General features: G+C 44.8%; 1 protein-coding gene across 1 annotated transcript in view; it reads right to left on the reverse strand.

Moving 5' to 3' along the window:
* Positions 1 to 1942: 1942 nt before the first annotated feature.
* Positions 1943 to 23180, reverse strand: part of camsap2a (calmodulin regulated spectrin-associated protein family, member 2a) — a gene marked incomplete at both ends in the record, with an annotated part of 39124 nt that continues 17886 nt past the window's right edge. The window contains 16 exons of the mRNA XM_080832873.1: positions 1943 to 2248; positions 2359 to 2477; positions 2707 to 2822; positions 3338 to 3403; positions 3737 to 3830; positions 4394 to 4614; positions 4955 to 5091; positions 5488 to 7633; positions 7793 to 7862; positions 7967 to 8004; positions 8306 to 8402; positions 8491 to 8581; positions 13850 to 13989; positions 14689 to 14830; positions 15370 to 15402; positions 21149 to 21232. Of these exons, the coding sequence (XP_080688999.1) occupies positions 1943 to 2248; positions 2359 to 2477; positions 2707 to 2822; positions 3338 to 3403; positions 3737 to 3830; positions 4394 to 4614; positions 4955 to 5091; positions 5488 to 7633; positions 7793 to 7862; positions 7967 to 8004; positions 8306 to 8402; positions 8491 to 8581; positions 13850 to 13989; positions 14689 to 14830; positions 15370 to 15402; positions 21149 to 21232 (3900 nt within the window). The remainder of the gene's footprint in view (positions 2249 to 2358; positions 2478 to 2706; positions 2823 to 3337; positions 3404 to 3736; positions 3831 to 4393; positions 4615 to 4954; positions 5092 to 5487; positions 7634 to 7792; positions 7863 to 7966; positions 8005 to 8305; positions 8403 to 8490; positions 8582 to 13849; positions 13990 to 14688; positions 14831 to 15369; positions 15403 to 21148; positions 21233 to 23180) is intronic.

Here is a 23180-nt window from a genome sequence, read left to right on the forward strand (position 1 = left end):
CTTCAGCAATGCCTGATCAGTGGCATCCTTAAAATGAGATGCCACATTGTGTCCTGAAGGGCATAAAGTATTCCACACAGCACACTGTACAACATTCCACAGTGCCCAAGCTATGAAACAGCCGTTCACCTCGACCTTAAACAGCCAAATACCACAAATGCAACAGCTGGTCAACAAGAATACCCTTCTAAAACATAGTAAAACAGCTTCATTATTTGTCAGTCGTTTGTTTTAATACTGTATACATTTGTCCAAAACACATACAACATTGCTTTTGGCAATACCATAAACATACTTGAGCATGAGAGCACCAGTGTATGTGTGCGTACCGGTATGTTTGTGTGTGTATGTTTGCAAAGTAAAATGTTCAAATCTATCATGTCCATATGATGACCTCAAGGAACCTGTTGAAAACACAAGGTGTACAAAGAGAAGAGAAAGGCGAACATGACACAAAAACAAGCCTCTACCCGTATAAGTTATCCAAATTCTGCCCTCAGTCAACCAATACAGAGGGTGCTACTAGGTCGTACTGCTTCATGTGTAGATGAGAATTAAATAATCAATAGTTAAAAAAAAAAAAAATAGGTTGGCTGATGGAAGAATGTTGAGAGAATTTCATGGGATGTGCCCATCTAACAGGGTGGGCAATGACAAAAACACCAGTAAGTCAGTCAATTGGAATATGAAAAAGCCTTTTAGTTTATGGCATATCTTACTGATGTAAGGGTCTACAGGCAAGATACTTGAGGACTGGGGTTGTTCAGTTCAATCAATTATTAAGCTTATATACGGGAAAAAACACAGTCCTAAAAGCAGGAATCTTTCAGGATCACATAGTTCTGGTAGGCTACAAACAACCATAAATAAATGAACTGGAAATCAGAGATAGCCGCCACATATTACACTTGGAAAAAAAATAAACCATGTAAATAAATTGCACAATACTATTTAAGTTAGATTATTACATCCCACTGTTTTCTACTTAAAAAAAATTATGTCCACTATTATGACTCTTTAAAGCATGGATTCATCATTTCTGTTCTCCATTTCATAATTTATGCGTAACATATGATAACATTTTATACCATGGCTGACACCTTCATTTTGATGATTTCCAGTTAGAGGAAATAAGAACAAATACAAATTTAACTGCAGTTTATCCAGTCACATACCTACTGTGAGCAAGTGCCAAAAATCAAAACCTTTATTAAAGTACTAATTAAATATATGAAATCATCATAATGACATTCGCAACACAGACAATGCCACCTCTGTATGCCCAACGACTGTCCCGTATCTGTTCCATTTTAAAAGTCATGACAGACCTGCTGAGATGGCAAACAAAAAATAAAAAGCCTCACCAGTGTCCAAAATTATCTCAATTAGTCTTTACAATCTTTTCAGTACACTCACATAATAATAAAAAAATCCAACCAAACGTAACTAAAACAAGCATAAGGCCACACATGTTTACAGATATGCGAAGGACAGTTTACACAGATGACATTCAGTGCTTCAGTGTTCTAAATAAAAACAATTCAGTATCAACCCTTCTGTCACTTTTTTTTGTGTTTGTTTGTTTTTGGCACATACGAAAAAGAAAACATAAATACAGTACACACGTGCTGTAATCAGATTACTCAAAAGTCAAACAATCTTGTTCTAAACACGTTAGTGATTCATTTACAACTAAGGTGTTTTACATTCCAGTTGTGCATATTAGAAACCGGTTTCTATGTTCTGCTGGAACCTTGCAGAAATAGAAAAGAAAGCTTAAACAGAATCAGAAGAAATAATTTGTACAGAAACAGTACAGGTATAGCAAGTGCCACCATGAGCTGTGTGGTATGTACAGTGAAGTGCAAAATGGACGGCAAACATTCAATGAAAAGAAAAGTAAGAAGAGAGTGAAAAAGGACGTGACAGGAGATATACTGTACTAGGACTTGGCGGGCACAGCTTTTTTGGGCGTTCCAGGCTTCTTGGTCTGCCATAAGTGGCCATGGATGGTGATCGCGTCCACACTGGCGGACATAGTCTTTGCGGGTATTTGGCTGAACTGTTTCCTGTCAGAGTTGTACTTGTACAAGAACTCGATCATTTTGGGGGAGATGCTCTTTGGGCCTACGCCTGCTAGCTTGGTGCTCTCCTCGGCTTCAGGGCAGTACGTATACAGAGACCGGAACTGGCAGCCAGTGTCTCGAAATAGAACCAGGAAATTGGTGGCCCCTGATTTTTCCATTTCCTGCAAGCAGAAAAAAAAGCATTAAAAATAAATGAGAAACAAAAATACAAGAAAGGTGAATAATGTAAACAATAACAGTAGAAACATGTTTATTTTATGACATCTGTTACCTCTAGAATCTTGTTCTTCTGGGCCTCATTGACTTTTCCGGCCATACAGCAGTGGGCGAGAGCATTCTGGATAATATGCTTGTTGGACTTGGCACTGGGTTCTTTGTACAGTTTTGGACCTATGAGAAGAAAGTACATATGAATTTATGGATTTTATGATCACAAGAAGCAAACACAATGCATTCTCAATTCAAAATCAAATTAGGTCCAAGGTATTGGCGACTGAGCTTTGTGAATTGTACTGTGATGAGCTACGTCTAGATGTCACATGGTCTGAAGCTGAGAACAGAGCGTGGGCTGTGTGACAGCTGAAAGGAGGACTTTGATCCCAGAGTCATGCACACTTACCAGTGTACTCAGTGTTGGAGGCCACAGAGGAGGTGGTCGAGCCATTCTCCCAGTCCTTTTCTCCATTGCGACTGCTGGATCGGGTGGGAGACAGGCAGCCATCTGCAGAGTCAGGCCTGTGTCATTAAAAAAAAGAGAGAGAGAGAAGAAGAAAATCCCACTGTTACATTCTTGTTTTCAGCACCGCATCAGAGAATTAGCCTATTAAATCGACTCTCATGCGGGGATGTGATTCTGCCTTTGCTCCAGTTCAATGAAGGAGACATGCACAAAACCATACATAAACAAATATGTGCAACCAAGATGACACTGCAGAGCTGACAGTGACCTGACCGGGTGGCAAAACTTGTGTAGAATCAGCAGAGAAAAGAAACGGTTGTGCTCACAGCAGCAACAAATATGTGACATGACAGTATGCTTATTTTATGTAACAGGCCATGCTATTCGTCAGGAAGGAAGTCTTTTGCCTTTAAAAAACAATAAAAAAGAGGAATGCAATTGTATTGTGCTGATATTCAAAGATGTTTTTAAAAATAAATCTTGGGAAGTGTTGGGCCTGTGAGATAATGAAACTTTAATGGGGAAGTATTTGAAAATCTGGGGGAAAGGAACCTGTTGTACAAAGACCAACCTGGATTTTCTCATTTTGGGAGAGTTCAAAAAGAAGTACAGACTGCCCGATGCTAAACTATAACTTCTGTTATTTTCAGAGAAGGAAGAGAGAAGAGAAAGCAAAAGAAGAGGGGAGAAATAGACAGAGACAGAAAAGAGGAAGGGAGGAAGAAAGAAAGGAGGGCCATTCCAGAGAGAAAACGGGACAGAGGAGTAATATGCAAAGGAAACACTGTCATCATTTGAAAGGACCACAGAGACTACACAAATGTGTATCTTGTAGATAGTGTTACAATTCTAGTGATAATATATCAGCTTAGCAAACAGACTGAAATTTGACTCAAAAACAATAATTGTAGGAGAGGCCAAAGGCCAAAACAATACAGCAAGATATTGAATCTGAATATGAGAGCCTCACCTGCCAGTGCGTTTGTCCGACGCCACGTTGTCGTCACCCAGATTAAGGGAGGCCAGAGACAGGCTGGAGACTGAAAAAACACGGGGTCGTGAGCCTGGGTGTGGGATACAAAACCAGCACGAAAGGAGACCAACGTTACACACGACACACATAAATGAGCCTGTCCAAGGCTGTTTGTTTACACCTGTTCACAGCTCCCAGTGGCATTACTTATGCGTCAACACTTTCTTCTGTTGTGCAACTGCCCTGATGCACATATGTGTATAAGGAGACCTCCAGCACCAGCATGGCTGGTCTGTGAACTCCTCCAACAAATAACCATAAGGTCACTAGTTACATCAAAGCATTAAATAGACATTTTGAAAGATTAATTTAGTGAAAGGGTAAGTAAGGTCAGTTAGGGTCAGGAAAAGTACCTGGAAAAAGATTCTACAGGAAAGAAGAGCAGGAGAGAGTCAGAAGCAGTGTGCACTAGACCCTGGTTAATTTGGGTGGGCAGCCAATGGAGAATAGAAATGTAGGAGGGAGAAGTGAAGGAGCTGCAGAGCTCTAGATAGCAGGTGGAAACAAAGTTAAGCCAGCACCGGGAAGGGTGGAGAGGCAGAGGACAGGCTCGCTAAGGGGGCCTCCACAGGTGGCTGTGGAGGGGAGTTCTACCTGCTGCGGCCCTGATGGGGGTGCGTGGGGAGTCCAGGATGTCCCTGTGCATGGACTTGGGCCGTGGCCTCCGCTGTTTGGTGCTAGCAGTCCGGGGCTTTATGACGGTGTCCATGTCCTCCATGAGTTTCAGCTGCTTCCGCCGCAGGTACTCCTGCTTGATGAACTCCCGGCGAGCCTTCTCCTCCTCTTTCTTTATGCGGTCCTCCTCAGCTTTCAGCCTGTGGAGGGACACAAGGAGCAACCGAGGGAAAGAGACAGGCAGAGAGAGAATGAGCGAGGGTCTCTGAATGACCTCCATGGCATTGATAGTATGCCCTGCTTTGTGTGTGGTAGTCTGCCAATACCGCTCATGTGCAGCCGAATATTCTTCAAATGGGTTCTCCAAAACTGCTGCAAGTGAATGAAACAGCTAGCTTGCTTGACATTAGAAATCGATGGACAGACACCCGCTGTATTGGAATTTCAATGCCAGGTTACTGTCCACCAGGAAATGGTCATTATTGTATCAGTGAGGGGACACTGGTCCAGCCCCTGTGTGTATTCATGCCACAGCTGTACCTGGCCTCCCCCTTCTTCTGCTCCAGCTCGACCTCCTGCTGCTGCTTTCTCTGCTGGTTCTCTCGCTCCCTTTTCAGCCTCTTTTCCAGCAGTGCTGCTCTCTTCAGAGCCATGTCCGTCTCCCCTTTCAGGTCATCCTGAGGAGGCAGCAAACAAGGCATAAGGCATAAGCTGAGGATATATACTACGCTAAAGATATCACTTGGACATCATTTATTGATGAACACTCCATCACTTTCAACCCACATGTGCATATTTCTAAATGATTGATTTGCCCCACTTTTTTGACCTACATTATGCAGCGAAAACACTCACTGACTCACACACGCACACCCTCAGTCACACACACACACCCACATACACAGTACACCTAGTCATGATAAATACTGGATGTTGCCAATGTGAAGGGGGTTACGAAAACAGGCAACAGCTCTTACTTAGCTTTATTGAGGCATAAACTGAACTGTTTCTGTGGTTCTTGGGTCTGTGGACTATATTCATACTGGAGATAAATATGTAGAACACATTCGTACCTTGAAGAAAAATCCACGGCACGTCTTCTGGTCGTCATCGAGGCACTCAGCCATGGCTCCCTGCTCACTGCTCTCCTCCAGCACAGACCCATCGAGAGGCTTCAGCACGGAGAGGGGGACCTCAATCAGGTTCTTGTTGCTCTGGTTCAGGAAATCAGCAGGGGCCTCTGTGGGGGTGACTATCACCTTCTCTGTGACGGTCTGAGTCAACACCTCTGACACCTTTGACTCCACCGCAGGCTTGATCTTACGGCCAGGCTTCTCTCTCGACTCTGTCGAGCTTTGCCGCTCCATCTTCGTCTTGCTCACTTGCTCCTTTTCTCCTCCTTCTTCTGCGCTCCTTTCTCCGATAGTTGTTTTGTTGGCGCCAAGTTGCGAGTCTTTGGTGGGAGACGTCAGGAGCTCCAGGGCACCGATGCTGCTGCCTTCAGCCATCCCGTCAGGAGACAGAAGCTCGGAGTCAGAAAGAGCTTCTTTCTCTCCAGATTTAGCTCTGCGCTGCTTCTTCCTGCTCTCGCCCATGTAGACAAAGCAGCTGGGCTCGGGCTGGCTGGGGGAGAAACGTCGCAGGCGTGGAATGCTATCAACAGACTGCGGCGCCGTGAGGACTCGACTGAAAGGGGCGATCTTGAGCTCGTTGGGCCTGGGCGCCCTAGTGGTTTTGGAGTGGAAGGAGGCCGACTTGCGCTTGATACTGGTGGGGGAGCGGTGCGCAGAGCGCGGGGAGTCGGCGGGCGATGGGGAACCGGATGATCGGGCTGCTGTGCTGCTGCGCCCCTGTTGCTGGGAATGGGCGATGACCCAGGATTGGTGCTCACGCATCTGCATGATGACCTCTTGCTGCTGGGCCAGTCGCTGCATCTCTGTCTGCAGGAAGTTGAGCGAGGAGTTCAGCTTGTCGATGGAGTGTGTGTACTCCAGCAGGTCTGCCTCGGTCACTCCCTCCTCTCCTCCAGGAGACTTGAGAGGCTGCTGGGCCTTGAGGTTACCATCGCTGCCACCACCTGCGACGGCTGCCTTGCCGTCCTCGGCTTCATCCCTCATCGGGGAGGGCGTCTCGTCACCCTTCCGCCGCACCATGCTTAGGAACGCGCTTCGGCCCGCCTTCTGCCGGTGGCGGGTGAAAGCGGCCTCCACCTTCTTCTTCTGGGCCTCGATGGCGCGCCTCTTCTCCTCCAAACGCATGCGCAGCTGCACCATCTCTGCTGCCATGGCCTGAGCGGGGTCTCGAGGGGCCAGATTGTGGACAGGGCTCTCCTCGGGCGTGGGGGCCCAGGACACAGAGTGTGGGATAGTGACTTCCGATCCATCAGGGGCATTCTTTGGAGATTCCAAGCTTCCCCCAACCTTGCTCTCAGGCTGATAGATCTTGCGGAATTTCTGCTCGGCGAAGCTAGTCATCTTCAAGCTGGAAGCGAGGCATGAGGGAGTCCCGCCACTGCCAGGGGATTTCCCACTGAGGTTGCTGGGGCACGGGCTGGTGGAGCCCTGGCTTTGACTGGCACGCATCTCGTAGTCCTGGTCCATCTCCAGGTCCATGCTGACGGTGTAGTCCTTCAGGGAGGAGTCCTCGTCCAGGGTCTCTTGAATGTCTTCTGTCCGAACGTGGATGCCAGTGTCCACCTCTGTGGTGTCAGTGCTTGCAGCACCCTTGGACGAAACAGAGTCTAGGTCACCCTCTTCTGCCAGCGCTTTAGAGTCCAGGTCGACCCGGCTCTGGAGGTGGAGGAAGAAGCCCTGGTTGGTGCCTTCAGCCTGGGGGCCACGCTGCTGCTGTTTCTGGGAGTTGTGGATGATCTCCAGAGCCTCCTCTATGCTTGGAGTGGCCATGCCATTCCCATGACCATCTGATGAATGTCCGTTAGAGGGAGAAAGATGCATTCTGGGATGTGGTGGCCTCTGTCTCCTGTCAGGTTCCATGCCAGCCAGGCTGTCTGGACAGCCCTCCTCCTCGATGCCCATACTTGTACCGTTGACGGGCTGAAAGGAGAGGTTCCTCTTCATGCCCCGGGGCATCTGGTGGACCTTGAAGCCCAGTCCCTCACTGCTGGCTGATCTGGTCATGCCTCTGCTGGGCACAGAGGGCATCTCACTTGGCTCGTCTTTATCGAAGGGGATGTCAAAAGAAACCCCATGTGCAGCCGCCCTAAGAAATATGGAACAGTAAAACACAAACAGTCATTCGATGTGGAAAATACAGCCTTAGCAATAATACTGTGGTAATCTGATTTACAACACCATTTAGGACCACCCTGCTCTGTATGTACCAGGATGTTGAGGGCTAATATTGTGTTGCTGTGATCACCTTTTCTCTTTAGGCCAGGTCCCAAGGCATCCATCCACAAAGGACATGGAGGTGGAACGCTTTATCTCGCCTGGGGGACAACGCAAACAATGGTCAAGTATATCCTAGAAAGAAGAGGGCATTCAGCTGTGAAACGAGAGAAGTAGAACCCTCATGACATAGAAATAAGCTTACCTGAATTTGATGTTCTTGGCTGAGGTCTGAGAGGCAGACTAGGGGGAAAACAATAATTATAGGGTTTTAACAACAAATCAGGAAACAAGAACAAATGAAAGAAACAGTAAAAAGTATGATTTTTCATAATGGCATTTGAACCGGGAAATACTATAAAAACTAAACAAACAAGACACATTTTATTAAGTGACCCAGCAACAAACTATTACATTTCTACAATTTCACATCCCTTCTCCATTTGTTCACTATTTTTGTAATGTTTTAAATGCATTTAGTGCCAATGCCATAGCAGTAATGGATGAAGAAAATGAGGTGAAGGTGTAGGAGTCTGAGGCAGACCTGGGCCTGTCCGGGCTGGGAGGTTTCTCCATGAAGCTTCTCTTGGTGGCATTAGAGATGGGCATGGAGGGCAACTTCTTCAGTGATGGAGCTGGCTCTGGAGCAGCAAAGAAAGAAAACCCATGAGGCTTCACAGCCAAAGTATAAATATGAACCTGTAGGTCTGTCATGCTTTGCTTTGTTACCTTCAACATCCAAAACTCGTGGTTGTACGAAAGATGGCTTCACCTCTTCAAACCACCGGAACAGCTCTGCCATAAACACTAAGTAGTTATTCTGTAATAAAGACAGACATGTCATGCGTTAAGAAACACATTAAAACAGACACACACACACACACACACACACACACACAGGAATAAGCTCCAGATATGGAACCTGCAATGTATGTCTACTTCCACAAGATGTCTCTACAACCAACAAGACCACCAGAAGAAACACCATACTTTTCATCATTTACTGGACCAGGTGGATTCCTCTTTTACAGAGGCAAAATGTGGTACAGCATGTTCAAATACATACTGTGTACACATATATCCGGTGCATAAACGCTGAATAGAGGCTGTATGCTTAATTACTAAATGTTTTCTATAGGCCTATATAAGGGTATAATGTGTTTCCTTACTCCATGAATGTATATAAACATATACTGGTAAATATATATGGCTCTACTCCTTCCTCTGAAATTAGAAAAATGGAGAAAACTGCATATAAGGCTACTTGACTTTTCCTTCATATTCAGGCCAAAATCCCCAGAGGATTTTGAATAAGTGAGTTGGTTTGCGGCCAGGCCACCAACACTGTTAAAGACATTAAGACAATTTGGCATAATGAATCTAATCAATCTGAATCTAGATCAATCTAAATCTAGATCAAATGAGCCAGAGTGGTGTTTCTTATGTAATACCTGAACTAGACAGATTGTTCATACATGTTCAACGTCTTTCCTCTCCCAGCCAGTTTGTCATATAAAACAGAAAATTAAAAATGTATAGGAGATGTTGCACACGTGCACACAGACACACATAACCACGCATGCAGACACAAAGAAAAATAAAAAAAAAGCCTCATGTCAGCAACGTTTCTGTTCACCAGAATGAATGAGAACGCTGAGGAATATCAGCAGATTCAGGCAGGGATCCACAGAAAGAGCAGTCGCTGCAGTTTTCATTTGACACACCGAGCCTCCTTTGTTAGGTAGCCCCCAAGATTTACAGCAGGCTATTCCATGCCCTTCACAGACTGCCCCCTCCACTACACAAAGTCACACTCTCCTCTGTACAATAAGCTGCTGCGGTTGGCACAATACGCCACGGTCATTGAACCAGTTCATTAGCATAACTGAAACCAAAACCTCTAATTGAAACACAACACCGAACCAATCAGACTTAGTGTACAACGCAAAAAAAACAGCTCAGTTCAATTATTTCACAGGGTGCCATGTCTCCTAAATTAGCCCAAACAATAATCAATAAGCTCATTTCTGCAGTGGCACGTTTCGTGTGTCTACAATGGACATCAAAATGACAGCTCTGCTTACCCCTCGTGGCAATCCATGGCGAGCCAGAATGGCCACTTGCCCAGATGGTGTGGCGAGAAACCCACTCTCCCCTCCATCTGTCTGCCCACTGACTTGCAACGCTGGGTGCAAAGCTATTATTGATGTGCCGCGCAGCTTTCACAACACCACATGGCCACCTCGTGGGGCAACTTCATGGAGGGGGGGGAGGAGAGGAATTTAACTGGACCCTCCTTCTTCAGGAGATCAGGCTGACTACTGCCATTCACACAATGCACCCATTAGCTAATCCTTTTTATTGACCAAGGCAGCATCACCCATTCAAATGGGCTCTTCCACACTCTCAGTCACTCACACGGCCACTGATGTCATTAATCACTTCAGCCCGGCAGGCTGATTAGGGTCTTATGCTCTTAGGTGAGACAGCCCTCAAGGGGGGAGGGCATAAGACCAAACACCAGTCTTGCTTCAAGACTGGCCATCGAGTGCTAAGCTTGTTAGGAAGGAAACCAAGGACGATTCCAGTAAAGCAAAAGGTGACCTGCTATCTGCACATATCATCATGGCTCTAAACAGCTCCTGATTAAATGCGCACACGGGGGAGAAGGTGCCAGACGAAATTGTGAGGTGCAGAGGCGGCCAATAAAAATAAGCAGTGGCAAGACACATCTTTTGCTAGCACTGAAACACGCCGCTGCCTCCACTCCACTGCAGACTATGGGTGGGGGCAGGTAGAGAGATAGAGAGACAAAAATCATCCCCCCATCCACTGCTCAACTGAATGGAATGTCTCTGAGTGTCATGCTTACTAGTGCCATGCATTACAATGATTATCACTGAAACCCCATGGAACCTCTTGTATTCAGGCAAAGCGAGGAAGGCGCATGAGCGTGTCTGCATGCATGTGGAAAAGTGCAAGACACTGGATGAAAGAGTGTGAAAGAGATACAAACACATGGGAAGATGAGAAAAAAGACAGATATTACAGTGTGACAGTGTGTAACAATGTAGGCACACATATATGTATCGGTAGGTGTTGTATACATAGAGTGAGCATATACTGTATGCATCTACGTATGTAAAGCTCCTCAGAGGAGGAAGCTCTCTTGAGTGCCTCTACCTACACTCAGACACATCTCCATAATGAAAGCCATTAAACTGATGGGAGACTAGGGTACCAGATCCAAGGAAACTGGGTCAAGGTTGCAGCCCTAGATTTCTGTCATTACACTTCACACTAACACACACACACACACACACACACACACACACACACACACACACACACACACACACACACACACACACACACACACACACACACCACAGACTGCCTGCCTCTGCCATCTAATTTGCTTGGGGTTCTCTTACAAGCGAACCAAAATGGGGCTTATAGCATTTGAAATAATAACCGGACGTATTTAAACCATTATTAAACCATATACATTTTTGCCAAGGAAGTAGCTTGTGCTATCATTAGTGGAATTAGTGGCCTCAGAAGGCCCACACAAAACAATAAAATGAAAAACAATAAAATGCATGAAAAAACTGAACTGGAAAGAGTCCTCAGGATTACTGAGTGCAAGTACTTCACAAGAACGAAATTAGTGACATAAGTGAGTATTTGCCAACAATTCCTTTGCAGAACCCCTCTGACCTGTGTGACCCAGTGTGAACAACCAGCACTGAGCCAGGAGAGCAGGTTGAGAAAACACTGCAGTCTAAGCTGAGTCTGAGCTGCTTCAAGGCAATATCCAGTAACAGGCTCCGAGTACAGCATTCATCCCACTCCTCAGAGTTGTGACTGATTCAGGCTAGAGGGTGTGAGGAAGCGCGATCTGTCCCAGCTGCTGAGGCTGATACCAGCGATGGCCCTGACCTGCCCTGAACCACTCGCTCTCTGTGCGTAGCGGGCCGAGAACTACAGACGTCCAGCCGAACTGACAGCAGAAGCCAAGTCCGATTTGCATCGGGAGCACCTAGCTGAGCGAAGCGTCACGCTGTCTGTAGAGCGCAGAAAAGCGGACCTGTCAGCATGCTGAGGGATTGTGGGTAAGAGGGATAACTTCCTCCTGGAGGTCAATACCTCATCGGGGAGTCTGCCTGACACAAGAGGAAGAGTCCAGTTATGGCTAGGCACGCTGAGTAGGACTCCAGGGGAGAGCAATGACATTAGCTGTGGTAGCAGTGGTTGTGTACTGTAGCTAAGCGGTCACAGTGTTTTCTCAGGCAAAGCTGACATGGAGCTATGGTGTGCTTTGCAGAAAAGTGAAAGTCTTAAAGTAAAGTCCAAGAAGGATTAAGAAGACTCTGCAAGACTTTGGGGAAAAAGTCCTTTATGTATGCCCTAAAGGGAACAAGAATGTGGGACATGGATGTTGAACACATACTCAATATCACCAACACCCACTTTTCGCCGCTCAAGGACAGAGGGAAATAAGCTGCCTGTTCCTCCCCTCTGCATCATCATCAACAACAACAACACATCGACACACTCAAAACAAAAGCTTTGACAACAAAACATGTGAAAAAGTGAGATGTATGAAATAGTGGGTATACACACAGATACTGACATCATTTAAGTCAATTTGGAGAGATGGAAATGTAAAGGAGAGAGAGTGACAAAAGAGCTAGAGAAAAGAGAGAGAGAGAGAGAGAGAGAGTGTGAGCAAGAGATACACACTCACTCAGCCATCATAGAAAAAGCAGCATGTCCCAAACAGTATTTTGGTCTCAGAGTCTAGTGTGGCACTGCAATGATTTTTCCACCACCAGTTCTACCCAAACACATTACCCAACCAATCTGGCACAGGACCATAACCACAGCATGACCTGACAGGTCTTGTTTGAGAGCAGTATGGCAACCAACCGGCACAGAAAAATATTCCACCGCTGTTCGGTCCAAACCCATAAAATGGAGAATGTAGCCAAGGAACTTGGTTCCTGTGATGTGGGTGAGGTCAAACTGAACCTATGAACCAACTAAATCAACCAAAAAAACAACCTCTAAGAGGGTTCACTTTTCACTGCAGGACAGCAGAAATTTGAGGGAGGCAACAGACTAGTATTTTACACATCAGTGTGGTACAGGGAGGAACTCAGAAACGCGTCAGTCTGCTGACCACTGATCAATCCACTGTGTATGCAGTAAAACAAGCACAAATAAGTTGCTGTTCCAGATGCTGTAGTTTCCACAAGCCAGCCCTTGAGAAACTTCTAGTAAAATTAATCTCCATTTTAGTCAGAAGACAACAAATACTGCAACGGGCTACAACAGGAATAGTCTTTTCTGAAAAAACTGCATTTGATTGTAATTCTGATAGCATCTTGTCCTTGTGAGAACTGTACAGCTCTCAATTTCAGTATGTACTTGCAGTAGGCACTTTTTCCACTGCAGGAACTCGGGGCACTTCCCAGGTGGCACAAATGTTTACAGGAACTGCCCCCTAATCGGCCCTTTCAGCATTTCTGTTTCCATTGCGTTGGAGGAACTACGGACCTACAAATGACGTTGCCTAATATTTTGCTCTTCGATTGCGTCCGAGCACAACAAATTAATTATATGTGTTTCCAGCGGCAGCACCAACATGAGACCGGTAAACCAGAGGTTTGTCCAGAGATAATGTTAGGATTATCTCAAGATGGACAGTTGAATTTAGATATTAAGCTGCTGTCACCAATCACAGCCTGGATTTGCATTTCCATGCTAACACCAGCGTGTTCTTGCTGGTTTTAAAACAAATTGGCACTTGTTGATGTCTTACAGTCACATCACGTGAAACCAATGAGTGTCAACTATCATTTCCAGCGTCACCCAGCAGAGTCAGGGCCACACAGAAGTACTGACGCTGGAGTAGGTACTTATTTCTCCCCGAGTACGATCACAAACAAGTGTTCTTATCGAGTGGTGCCCTTTTTGCTCTTTGCTTTTACTCTGCTTGGACACAAGAATCCGGTGTACATATCAGTGCGTGACACCAAATACTGTTAAAGAGCATTCATCTCTGTAAACAGCCAGGACTTACTTTGAAGGATGATGAGGCATAGAGCATGTCCTCCAGGCTGAAGTGGCAGCAGTTATTCAGGTTCTCCTTGCAGAACTCCTGGACGAGCTGGAGGTTGTAGAGGCTGTCCGCCAGGGACATGGTCTCCTTCAGGCAGATGTCTTCGTGCCCCAGGTTGCACATGACAAACAGGCACGAGACGCAGTATTACAGGGAGGGGAAGAAAAAAAAGAAGAACACCGCTCCGTCAAATCCCTGCCCCAAACTCGTGCTGACTGTTTACCTTTGAAAGAGGACGGCCCTATTTCAACCCTGCTTTCGGCTGGGCAAGAGCCAATCACGACACTGATGGCTTAATGTAGTTATTTGAATACCACAGTGATTTGAATGTGAGACAACAAGGGCTTTGTTAGTTTAACAAAATTATCTGGTATGTTTACTCTACAGGGCTTTAAATAGTGGAGGCATGATGCCATGCTTATCAGGACGATCTAGCAATCCTTCATCATTGTCACTAATGGGATTTGGTGTGAGTAAATTAGGAGGGGCACGCTAGGGTCTAAAGGAAAGAAGGCCATTTTGACATGATAGGGGGGGGATTAAGATGATTTGGGTGAAACTAACCTTCTATACGCAGACTAAAATGACTTCTATGACAGTGAATGTTAGAGCAGGGTATAGAATAATTATTTATTGAGGCATCATTAGACATCACTGAATAGTTGTAGATGGACATATGACAAAATTGTTAGGCTACTCATTGCTGTCCCATCCTTGGCCAGCATGTGTATCCAGACCACAGACATGGCCATCTAGCCTACTGCATATGATCAGTTAAGGGTGAGCGTGTGGTGTGATACCTTCCAATTTGACGATGTCTGGGCAGTAGAAGTGCAGCAGTGCAGCCAGGGCGCAGCCATCTGTGCTGTCCTTCAGCAGGTTGTCCACTGGGGGGATCCACGGCACTGTCTTGGGCAAGACCTGCTCCTTCCTGTACCTCGCCTGGGGTTAAAAAAAGGGCAAAATGGTATTTAAGAAATCTGGCAGAGCTGGCTTCAAAGCACACACGCACGCACACACGCACGCAGACACACACACACATAAACGTGTAAACTCAAAACAAACGTAATACTGCACGCTCACATTCAACTGAACATCCACATTCATAGATGCCAACATACCCAGACGCACAAACGCGCAAACACAAACAAAAACAAAAGTAAAGTTTGTCTTGAACTGTAACTACAGACTAGAATGAGGAGAATCTAGTGCTACAGGCTACAAAATGAAACTATCACACAATGCCACAGTGCAATATGAAATCTAAATCTACCATGACAGAAACTATGGTCTGTGCTCTGGGAAATGAACCACATAATGAAATAGACAGAAAGTGCAATAAGCAGAGAAATCATGGTCAACCACAGCTTTATGATTAATAGGATGGAATCACAGACAATGAGACGTTAGGAAAATGGGAGACGGGCACACATGAAAGGAGAGATGAAAGACAAAAAAATAAAGCTGGTCAGCAGACTTACAGGAACCAGTTTCCAATACCATTTGGTTGGAGACTTCAGCAGACCCATAGAAACAAGAAAGCAGGATGAGAGACAGTAGTGAGTATCATGAAAAGAGGAGACTAATCCCTTCAGGAGGGGGAGGCCACTCTCATTGATGCAATCAGCTATATTTGATGTCAAACAAACACTCTCATGTCTTATCCAGGGAGGACAGGTACACGTCTCTATGGAAACTCAATAACAAGAATGTCTGTTACAAAATCTGTAAAAAAAATCACATTGAAAACTAAAGCACCATGCAGGAACATCTCGGTCCCTGTAAGCAAAGCTGAGGCCACGGGGAAGCAGAGACATATTTCCCCCATGATGGTTCTGGATGGTTCAGTAGTGCTCCTTCAGAGGCTGTGATTGCTATTTGATTGTGCTCACAGCTGGAGGGTGTCTATGGGCGAAACCAATTAGGAAGAGATCGCAGAGATATCTCAAGGCATAAACTGAAATTAAATTCAAATGATGCCAGATAGAGGTTGGAAGAAAAGCAATAGTGTAGTATTACGATATTTTTCGTCACAACATTATATACAGTTTTTTCCTATCGTTTTCGGTCACGTACCCATACCATGGTCACTTTTCCCTATCACTTAACACAGTGGGCTTTAGAGACACACACCTCTGCATATCTGTTAACCTTTGGTGCAAAATGCACGACAACAACCACACCACAACAAATGCTGCCATAACTTAACACATGTTTCCTCTCAGAACACAATGACCTAAAAAACACTAACATCTTGAAGCATTGCCAATTGCATATAAAATGTTGCTGTGTCCTCCAGTTTGGCATATATTTCCTGTAGTGTTGCATTGAAAAAAAGAGAAAAAACACAGACAAACACTTCTTTGGACTACAGTAATACAGTTTGTAATATTACAGTATGACAATCCAAGCCAAGTATCTGCTGACAGTGTTCATATGTCGGTTTACTGTAGTACCTCCCACAAAAGATGTCACAATTGAGTGTGGTAAATGTACTGCAATTGTAAATACAGTAAATAAGTGTTTTATGAGAAACTGAGAATAACAATTTTCATTTTTTGTAATGCAAATTACATACAGTAAGTTCGTACTGTAATATATGATCCAGAAACAAATCACAAACACAACAGTTTTTATCACTGTGCTTTACTTTTTGGAGATTTGGTCACAGTGCAAACACAAAACAGAAACTATGATTTACAGTATTACATGGTCGATGACAGTTGCTCTGATTTCATCAGATACAACTGTCCTTGCTGCTGCTCCTCTTCCTCTTCCTCTTCCTCTTCCTCCTACTCCACCTTCACCTCCACCTTCACCTCCACCTCCACCTCTCCCTCTGCCTCTGCCTCTGCCTCTGCCTCTTGCTGCATCCATTTTCCTATACCAACTACGTAAAGAAGTCCAAAGCAAATGCCAAAGATGGCCCTTTTTGTATATGTGGCAACGAGGCACAAATTAAAAAACACCTGGGTAGGTCTTTAGCTGAAATGACAACCAGGTGTTTTGCATCCACTGTTTTTTGCACAGATCATTGTATGTAGTGTTGCTTTTACGTAAAAAAAGTAATTCCATGCCAATTCACCAAGAACTATTCTCCACAGGGGGGAAACAAATCGAAATAATTACTGTAAAATAAAATAAATAAACTATAAACTAAATAATTTTTCTTACGTATTCAAACATATAACTTCATTTGTCTGTCCAAATGCAGCATCTTTCCATCTACAGTGATCTAAATTACTGATAAGTTAGGTTTTGAACAGAAAGTTAACTGTTTTGAACAGAGTATCTAAACATTGGTAAAATATGCTGTAGTTCCACAGCGTTTTGCCGGTAGTGAACATTGACTGGGACAGGTATCCATGAAATTTGGAAGAAGGCGTCATTGCCAGCATTTGTATCTAAGCATAGGGGCAAGTAACCACAGTTTGGTTCACATGGTCTACTGGTATGCTCACTGTGTGAAGTGTTTCGGGAATGTGAACATAGTTTAGGTAAATTGCCTAAAACGATAGGAAAAAACTGTAATATATGGGAGATAACATAATATATGGGAGAAATACATCTCAATGTATCACAGCATCAAATGACAATACTGTATTGTAAAATTAAAAAAATCGCAATACTATCCTATTGTGGCCCAAATATCGTGATAATACTGTTTTGTTCCCTCTGTGGCGGGTCCACCCTCTCATGATAGACTAGTATTTCAAGGATGGTACCATTGGCCATGAAATAACAGTTAAGAGTTTTGCAGACTTTCTTAGTTTGTTGGACAATGTCTGTATCCATCTTATAACAAAAACAGAATTGTACTATTAGGAGACATGAATTCACAGGTTTTCTGTCTGATATTCTGTCTATGTACCTGACAACATTAACAGACTGCATACAACAAATCTTGACAGCTGATGTGAAAGCTTCCTCTGTCAGTGCACAAAAGCATTTCTGTTAACCCTCTGAAATTCATAAAAAGCATCAATCCAAAATCTGCTGCATGACTGTGCACCTCTGCACCCTAATCTGCTAGAATTCTGCATCTGCAGACAAGACTGCCCAAACGAGCCACGGTAATCACTGGTGGTATTAAAATCTCACAAAAGCTGCCTGTGATAACCTCCTAAACACGTCTGAAATCTGAAGAGATTTCTCTTCCACCCCTCCTGGAGGGGGTGGGCTCACAGCAGGTGGGAGTCAGAGACCTGAGCGTTTGAGCGCCACGTCAGCGAGAGGAGATGAGACGCCAGAACATCGGCAGCTGTGGAGGCGTCATGGCAACGGTGGAATAAAAGAACATGACTCCGCGTGAGGGGATGAGGTCTACTTAACCTCGTGCCACTGAAATTACCCCTCTTTCCCCCGCCCCCAGATGGGTGAATACAGAAAAGCCTGCAGCACTTGAGGCTCAGAGTGTGATGCTTGTGGCACAGGCAGAGCTCAGATGCCATTTTGGATGAGGGGGATGAGGAGCAGTTTAGTGCCACCATGCCACATCAAAGCTCACCATGTTTGTGGAGGGGTGCACTCAGTATAATGTCCATCTCATTTTGAAAATTGCGGAAACAGGCCCGACATTTCCGTTTATGTCGCTGGTGCTGGTGTCGTCCAGACAGACAGCCAGACAGACATCCAATAGGGCAAATCTCTACAGCCAGTCAGACAGCTCTGACACCCCCTTGTGTGTGAGGACTTCCCAAAATGCTCAGAGATTTAACTGCCTTTCAATCTGCTGCTCTTGTCATTTCTAGACCCCAGAAGAAATGACAAGCTTACAGAGTAGATGCCTCCAATTCGTCTGCTTGCGGATTTGTGCCGAGTTTAAAAGGATTACTTCCTGTGGCCTGAATTCGCCTTTAAAGTGACGTGACCGCGAGTGTCTGGGCTATACTTTTGTGTGTGGTTGTAGTGGTGGTGGTGTTGGCAGAACTCTTCGCTCTTAGCCCCTCTGTATTTTGATGACATCAGCACATCTGTGTGCTCAAAGTACCCGTCATAGCAGACCGTGAAAAACAAACCTGATTCTATTTCAGCTGGTGCTCTCTGTGATTGAGGTGCGGAATCTTTTCTTACTTCAAGGCTGGTCTGGAATCAGAGCCAGTGTTGACATCAGGGGGGTCAGGCTGTGACTCCACAGTGAAGCCACTCACAGTGTTTGTTACTGTAACACTGCAGGCATCCTTCCCATGTCAGTTTCCAGCTTCGCTCCCTTCATCATCAGTGCAGGCAAGTGCTGTCCCTTCCCTTCACTCTCTCCCCCAGAGATGATTGGGGGGATGTTAAAATAAAATGGGACAGAGATCTACCCCAGCAGACACTGCAGTTTAGCTCAACTGGAACAGTGCTGTGATTTAAACATGATGTGATTTGCGGCAGCATCAACTCATGGCGGCAAAACAGATTAACGGAAGGGGAAGAGAGGAAGAGAGAGAGAAGGAAAAATAAAATCACCCAAAACACCAGCAGTACCGAGCACGACCTCATGTAGTAGAGAGGTGTCTGCCAGATAACCGGCTGGGTATTAGTCTGGCTTGAGCCTCATGTGTGTATCTGTGTGTCAGTGAGTGTGTGTGTATTGCCACGTGGGCTTTTTCATGTGTTGCATAACGGGCCTGACATTCTTGTTCATGTCGCTGGTGAGAGAGACAAGAGAGAGCGGGCCGACTCTGGAGCTGTGCTAAGCATGCACAGCTGCCTCTGCACACTGGCAAACTGCATTACTGTCAAACAGCAGCCCCAGCGGAAGCCACTGGACTGGGCGGAGCAGTGATACACCATGCAAACACACACACAAACACAAACACAAACACACACACACACACACACACACACACACAGATATGTCATTAAATTGGATATGAGGGAAAGCACAATTCCCTCTTTCATGTCAAATCATTGAGCAGTTTTGTCACTCACGCACACACACACACAAATAAGTACACATACACAGGCACAAACAACCATATCCTGATGTTTTTTTGCTTGAAGCAGTCAGTGACATGAAAATATGAGAAATACTTCTGTGGGAGTCGAAACAGGAAAATAACTCCTCCACTCGCTGTCTATCTCTGTCTGCTCAGAGAGAGCAGATGAAGACTCTGGCATCGCTTGTGCGCTGGGCCGCATTGAAGTGGGCTCTGAGCGGGGGGTTGCTCAGGGCCGTCTGGGGGGGCAGGCGTGGATATGGGAACTGAGAGGTTAGGCCAGGTCACAGAAATAGCCTTGTATGTTACAGCAGCTTGCTGGTTGGCAAGGGGGGGCTTACAGGTCATCCGGTCCTGTGGCTGTGCAGAGGTCTAACTGACAGCTCACACCACTAACTGCCCCCGGTTAGCCGATGGTCTTTGCAGTGATATAAGCTGCCCCTGAGACTGCTGTGTCAAAGGAGGGAGTCAGCACCGCTGGGTTGGAGGGATAGAAACACACCCACACAACCGCTTTAATCCAGGCTAGGACGTCAGACTGATATCAGAGTCTCTCATCAGGACAGATTCAACACTTAAGCCATGACTCATCATAATGCTCCTCGAGAACAGCGACATGCCAGGGGTCGTTTCAGTTCCAGAGGACAGTTTGCGCCATGTTGTGTTCACATAGACATAGACTCCTGCCAGCTTTCTACTTAAAAAAAAGTATTGACGGTTACCATCGCAACAGTCTCCCTCTCAGAGCAGTTTGCAACATGACATTTAAAGCGTTACACACAGGTCACACAGATATATGTGTCATGGTTTCGACAATGGGCTTGAACTGTTAGATCAACTGTTAGTGTTACGTACGATTGTGTACCCAGCAAACAGCAAGGCAGCAAAGAGCATGAGTTTTGCTTTAGTGTGGCTTATATTTGTTAGTACAGCAAGTATTTTTGAAAAGGATAACTAAATAATTTCAACAAAGTCAATCACACAAAATGCCATGGCAAAGGGCACTCCTGCTGAGGCAAGCCCTAAGAAAGGCAACCCTGAAATCAACCACCAAACCCTTCAACTAGCTGTCAAGAGAACTACTACCAATGACTGTATCAGTAGCATAAATCTGAGAAGTATCCAACATCCTGAGCATACTCACTCATTAAAAAAATTATGTTTTTACCCACACCATGGCAGTAGGATAATCATGGTTAGTCAAAGAATATGTTCATAAATCCAACTTCACTGATTATATAGTCAACAAAATGGACACTGCAGTGTTCTTCATGTTTGATTAGATGTCTGACTGTAAGTAACCGAGGGGACAGCAGAGAAACAGGGCGCCACTCACCCGTGGACTCCCAGCAGGCTCTGCGATCTGGTTCTCCCTCCGCCGCTGCTCCTGCATGATGATGTCCTTCAGATACTCGTTCACCTGGGGAACAAGAGGGAGGACAGGGTTTATTACAGGACATCAGCACAGATACACGTGAGACCCAGTAAGGTCCAGCTCAGGGGTAATTAATGTGGGAGGAATCAATGTTTGCCGTTTTTCCATAACCCACCATCTTTCTTGTGCAGCATGTGAATTCAGATTGTTAGCCTCTTTACAGAAAGAAATTAAATCAGGGAAATTAACAAAAGGCAATTTATATAACTTTATATAACTACCTCAGAGCCAAATTCAACTCTGATTAAAGGAACCTTTTTTTTTATAAAGGGTTCCAAAGCTAATTTTACTCCTCCATACCTCTCTTTTTTATCGATTTAATATCCTTTGCCTACTAAAAATACATGCAGGCAAAGCGCGTTCAGTGTTTCATTAATCTTCTTTTGGAGGCAAGGTAAAAAACTTCGCAAAATTTAATCCCATGAAAATTAGGTGCGAATTTTGCTGCCTGCGGCCAATCAGGTTGTTTGTTGTCATCTGACTTAGACGGTTTGAGAAGTGTGCAATGATGGCGTTTAATTGGCTAAAGAGGAACAGCTTAGAGGGCCTTGTAAGGGGTTGTTCTTTTTCCTGGTATGTAAGATATTTCATCCTGGCCTTACTTTAACAGAATGAGAGTTCTGATATAAAGACAAGTGACCGGATAGCTTGCTAACTGGCAAGCTACCTTGCTAGTTCATGCTATTACACCATTTCAAACCCCATGGCACGCCCACACAGAGCGAACAGTTCAGACACATTTTTAGAGGGCCACATAACAAAGGGACTGCCAGCTGGTAAAGCCAAGAGACCAGTGGAAGTGGCTAAGAGCAATGACCTTGAAAATTAAGTGTTTGTTTTGCAACCATAGAAGAATTAGAAATTATTCCTCGAGGGAAAAGACATTGGGCCTCATTCTCGACAGCAGTTGGGAAGACTTTCCGAAGGATTTCAGAAGGAACTCCACTTCGGAAACATTTATGAAAACATTTGCATTCTCGTTATTTTTTTCTTCTGTGCTTTCTTCTGAACTTCAGACAACTTTCAGAACTCGAAATAGCAGTCGTAACTCTACCGGAATCTTCTCAAATGGGATTCCACGGGCCATCTTGGTTATTTGAGGAATCGCGTTGAGGAATGACATTTGAAAAAACTCCGTATTACAGTAAAAGGGTTAACGGGCGAATTTGTGAGAACCCGTTGGAGATTGCGTTCACGTCAACTCTATAGACATCCTCGGATTAAAATAATTATGATAATAATAAATACGAGAATATTTGTATCATTAACAATTACGTTTCACATTTATAGTCATAATTATACGAGGTAGTGTTTATTGTTACACTAGGTCTATATGGCTCGTAGCTTGACTGTTCTCTCCCTTGTAAGTCACTTTGGAGAAAGGCCGCGTCTGCTAAGAGACTGATTGTGGAAGACATGAACACTGCAAATGTAAGTGAATAAATAAATAAACACTAAGGTCAATCTCTAAGATCTAATGCATGAATTTATTGCAATTTATACTACTACTGGTGGCCAGTCTTCACCCCTATGGTGGCCATTTCGAACGACAGGACGGACTACAATTTATACTCCTACTTGGGACCGGTCTTCACACCTATGGTGCTTATTTTTCGATAAAAAAAACAAAAAAGTGACTACTTAAATGTGTTTTACGGACTTCGGACGTTCAACGTTATACAATATCTCCACCTTATTAATGAACACCTGTTACGAGGTGGATTCGGGAGATTGCGACAGCACACGTTTCTAAAATTGCGTCTCCTAATAAGGAGCTGGCAGGGCGTGTATGTATGCAAATCCACTTTCACGAGAACGCGCATCAATCTAAGAAGCTAATCGGAAGGAACCCAGCTGAGAAGACTTCGGCTGCTTATGAACACATTTTCAAGCGTGCGGGAATGCAGCGGAAGCGTTTCTCTTACGTTGTTTT

Source organism: Sprattus sprattus, assembly GCF_963457725.1.
Source record: "Sprattus sprattus genome assembly, chromosome: 2".
NCBI classification, from domain to species: domain Eukaryota; kingdom Metazoa; phylum Chordata; class Actinopteri; order Clupeiformes; family Clupeidae; genus Sprattus; species Sprattus sprattus.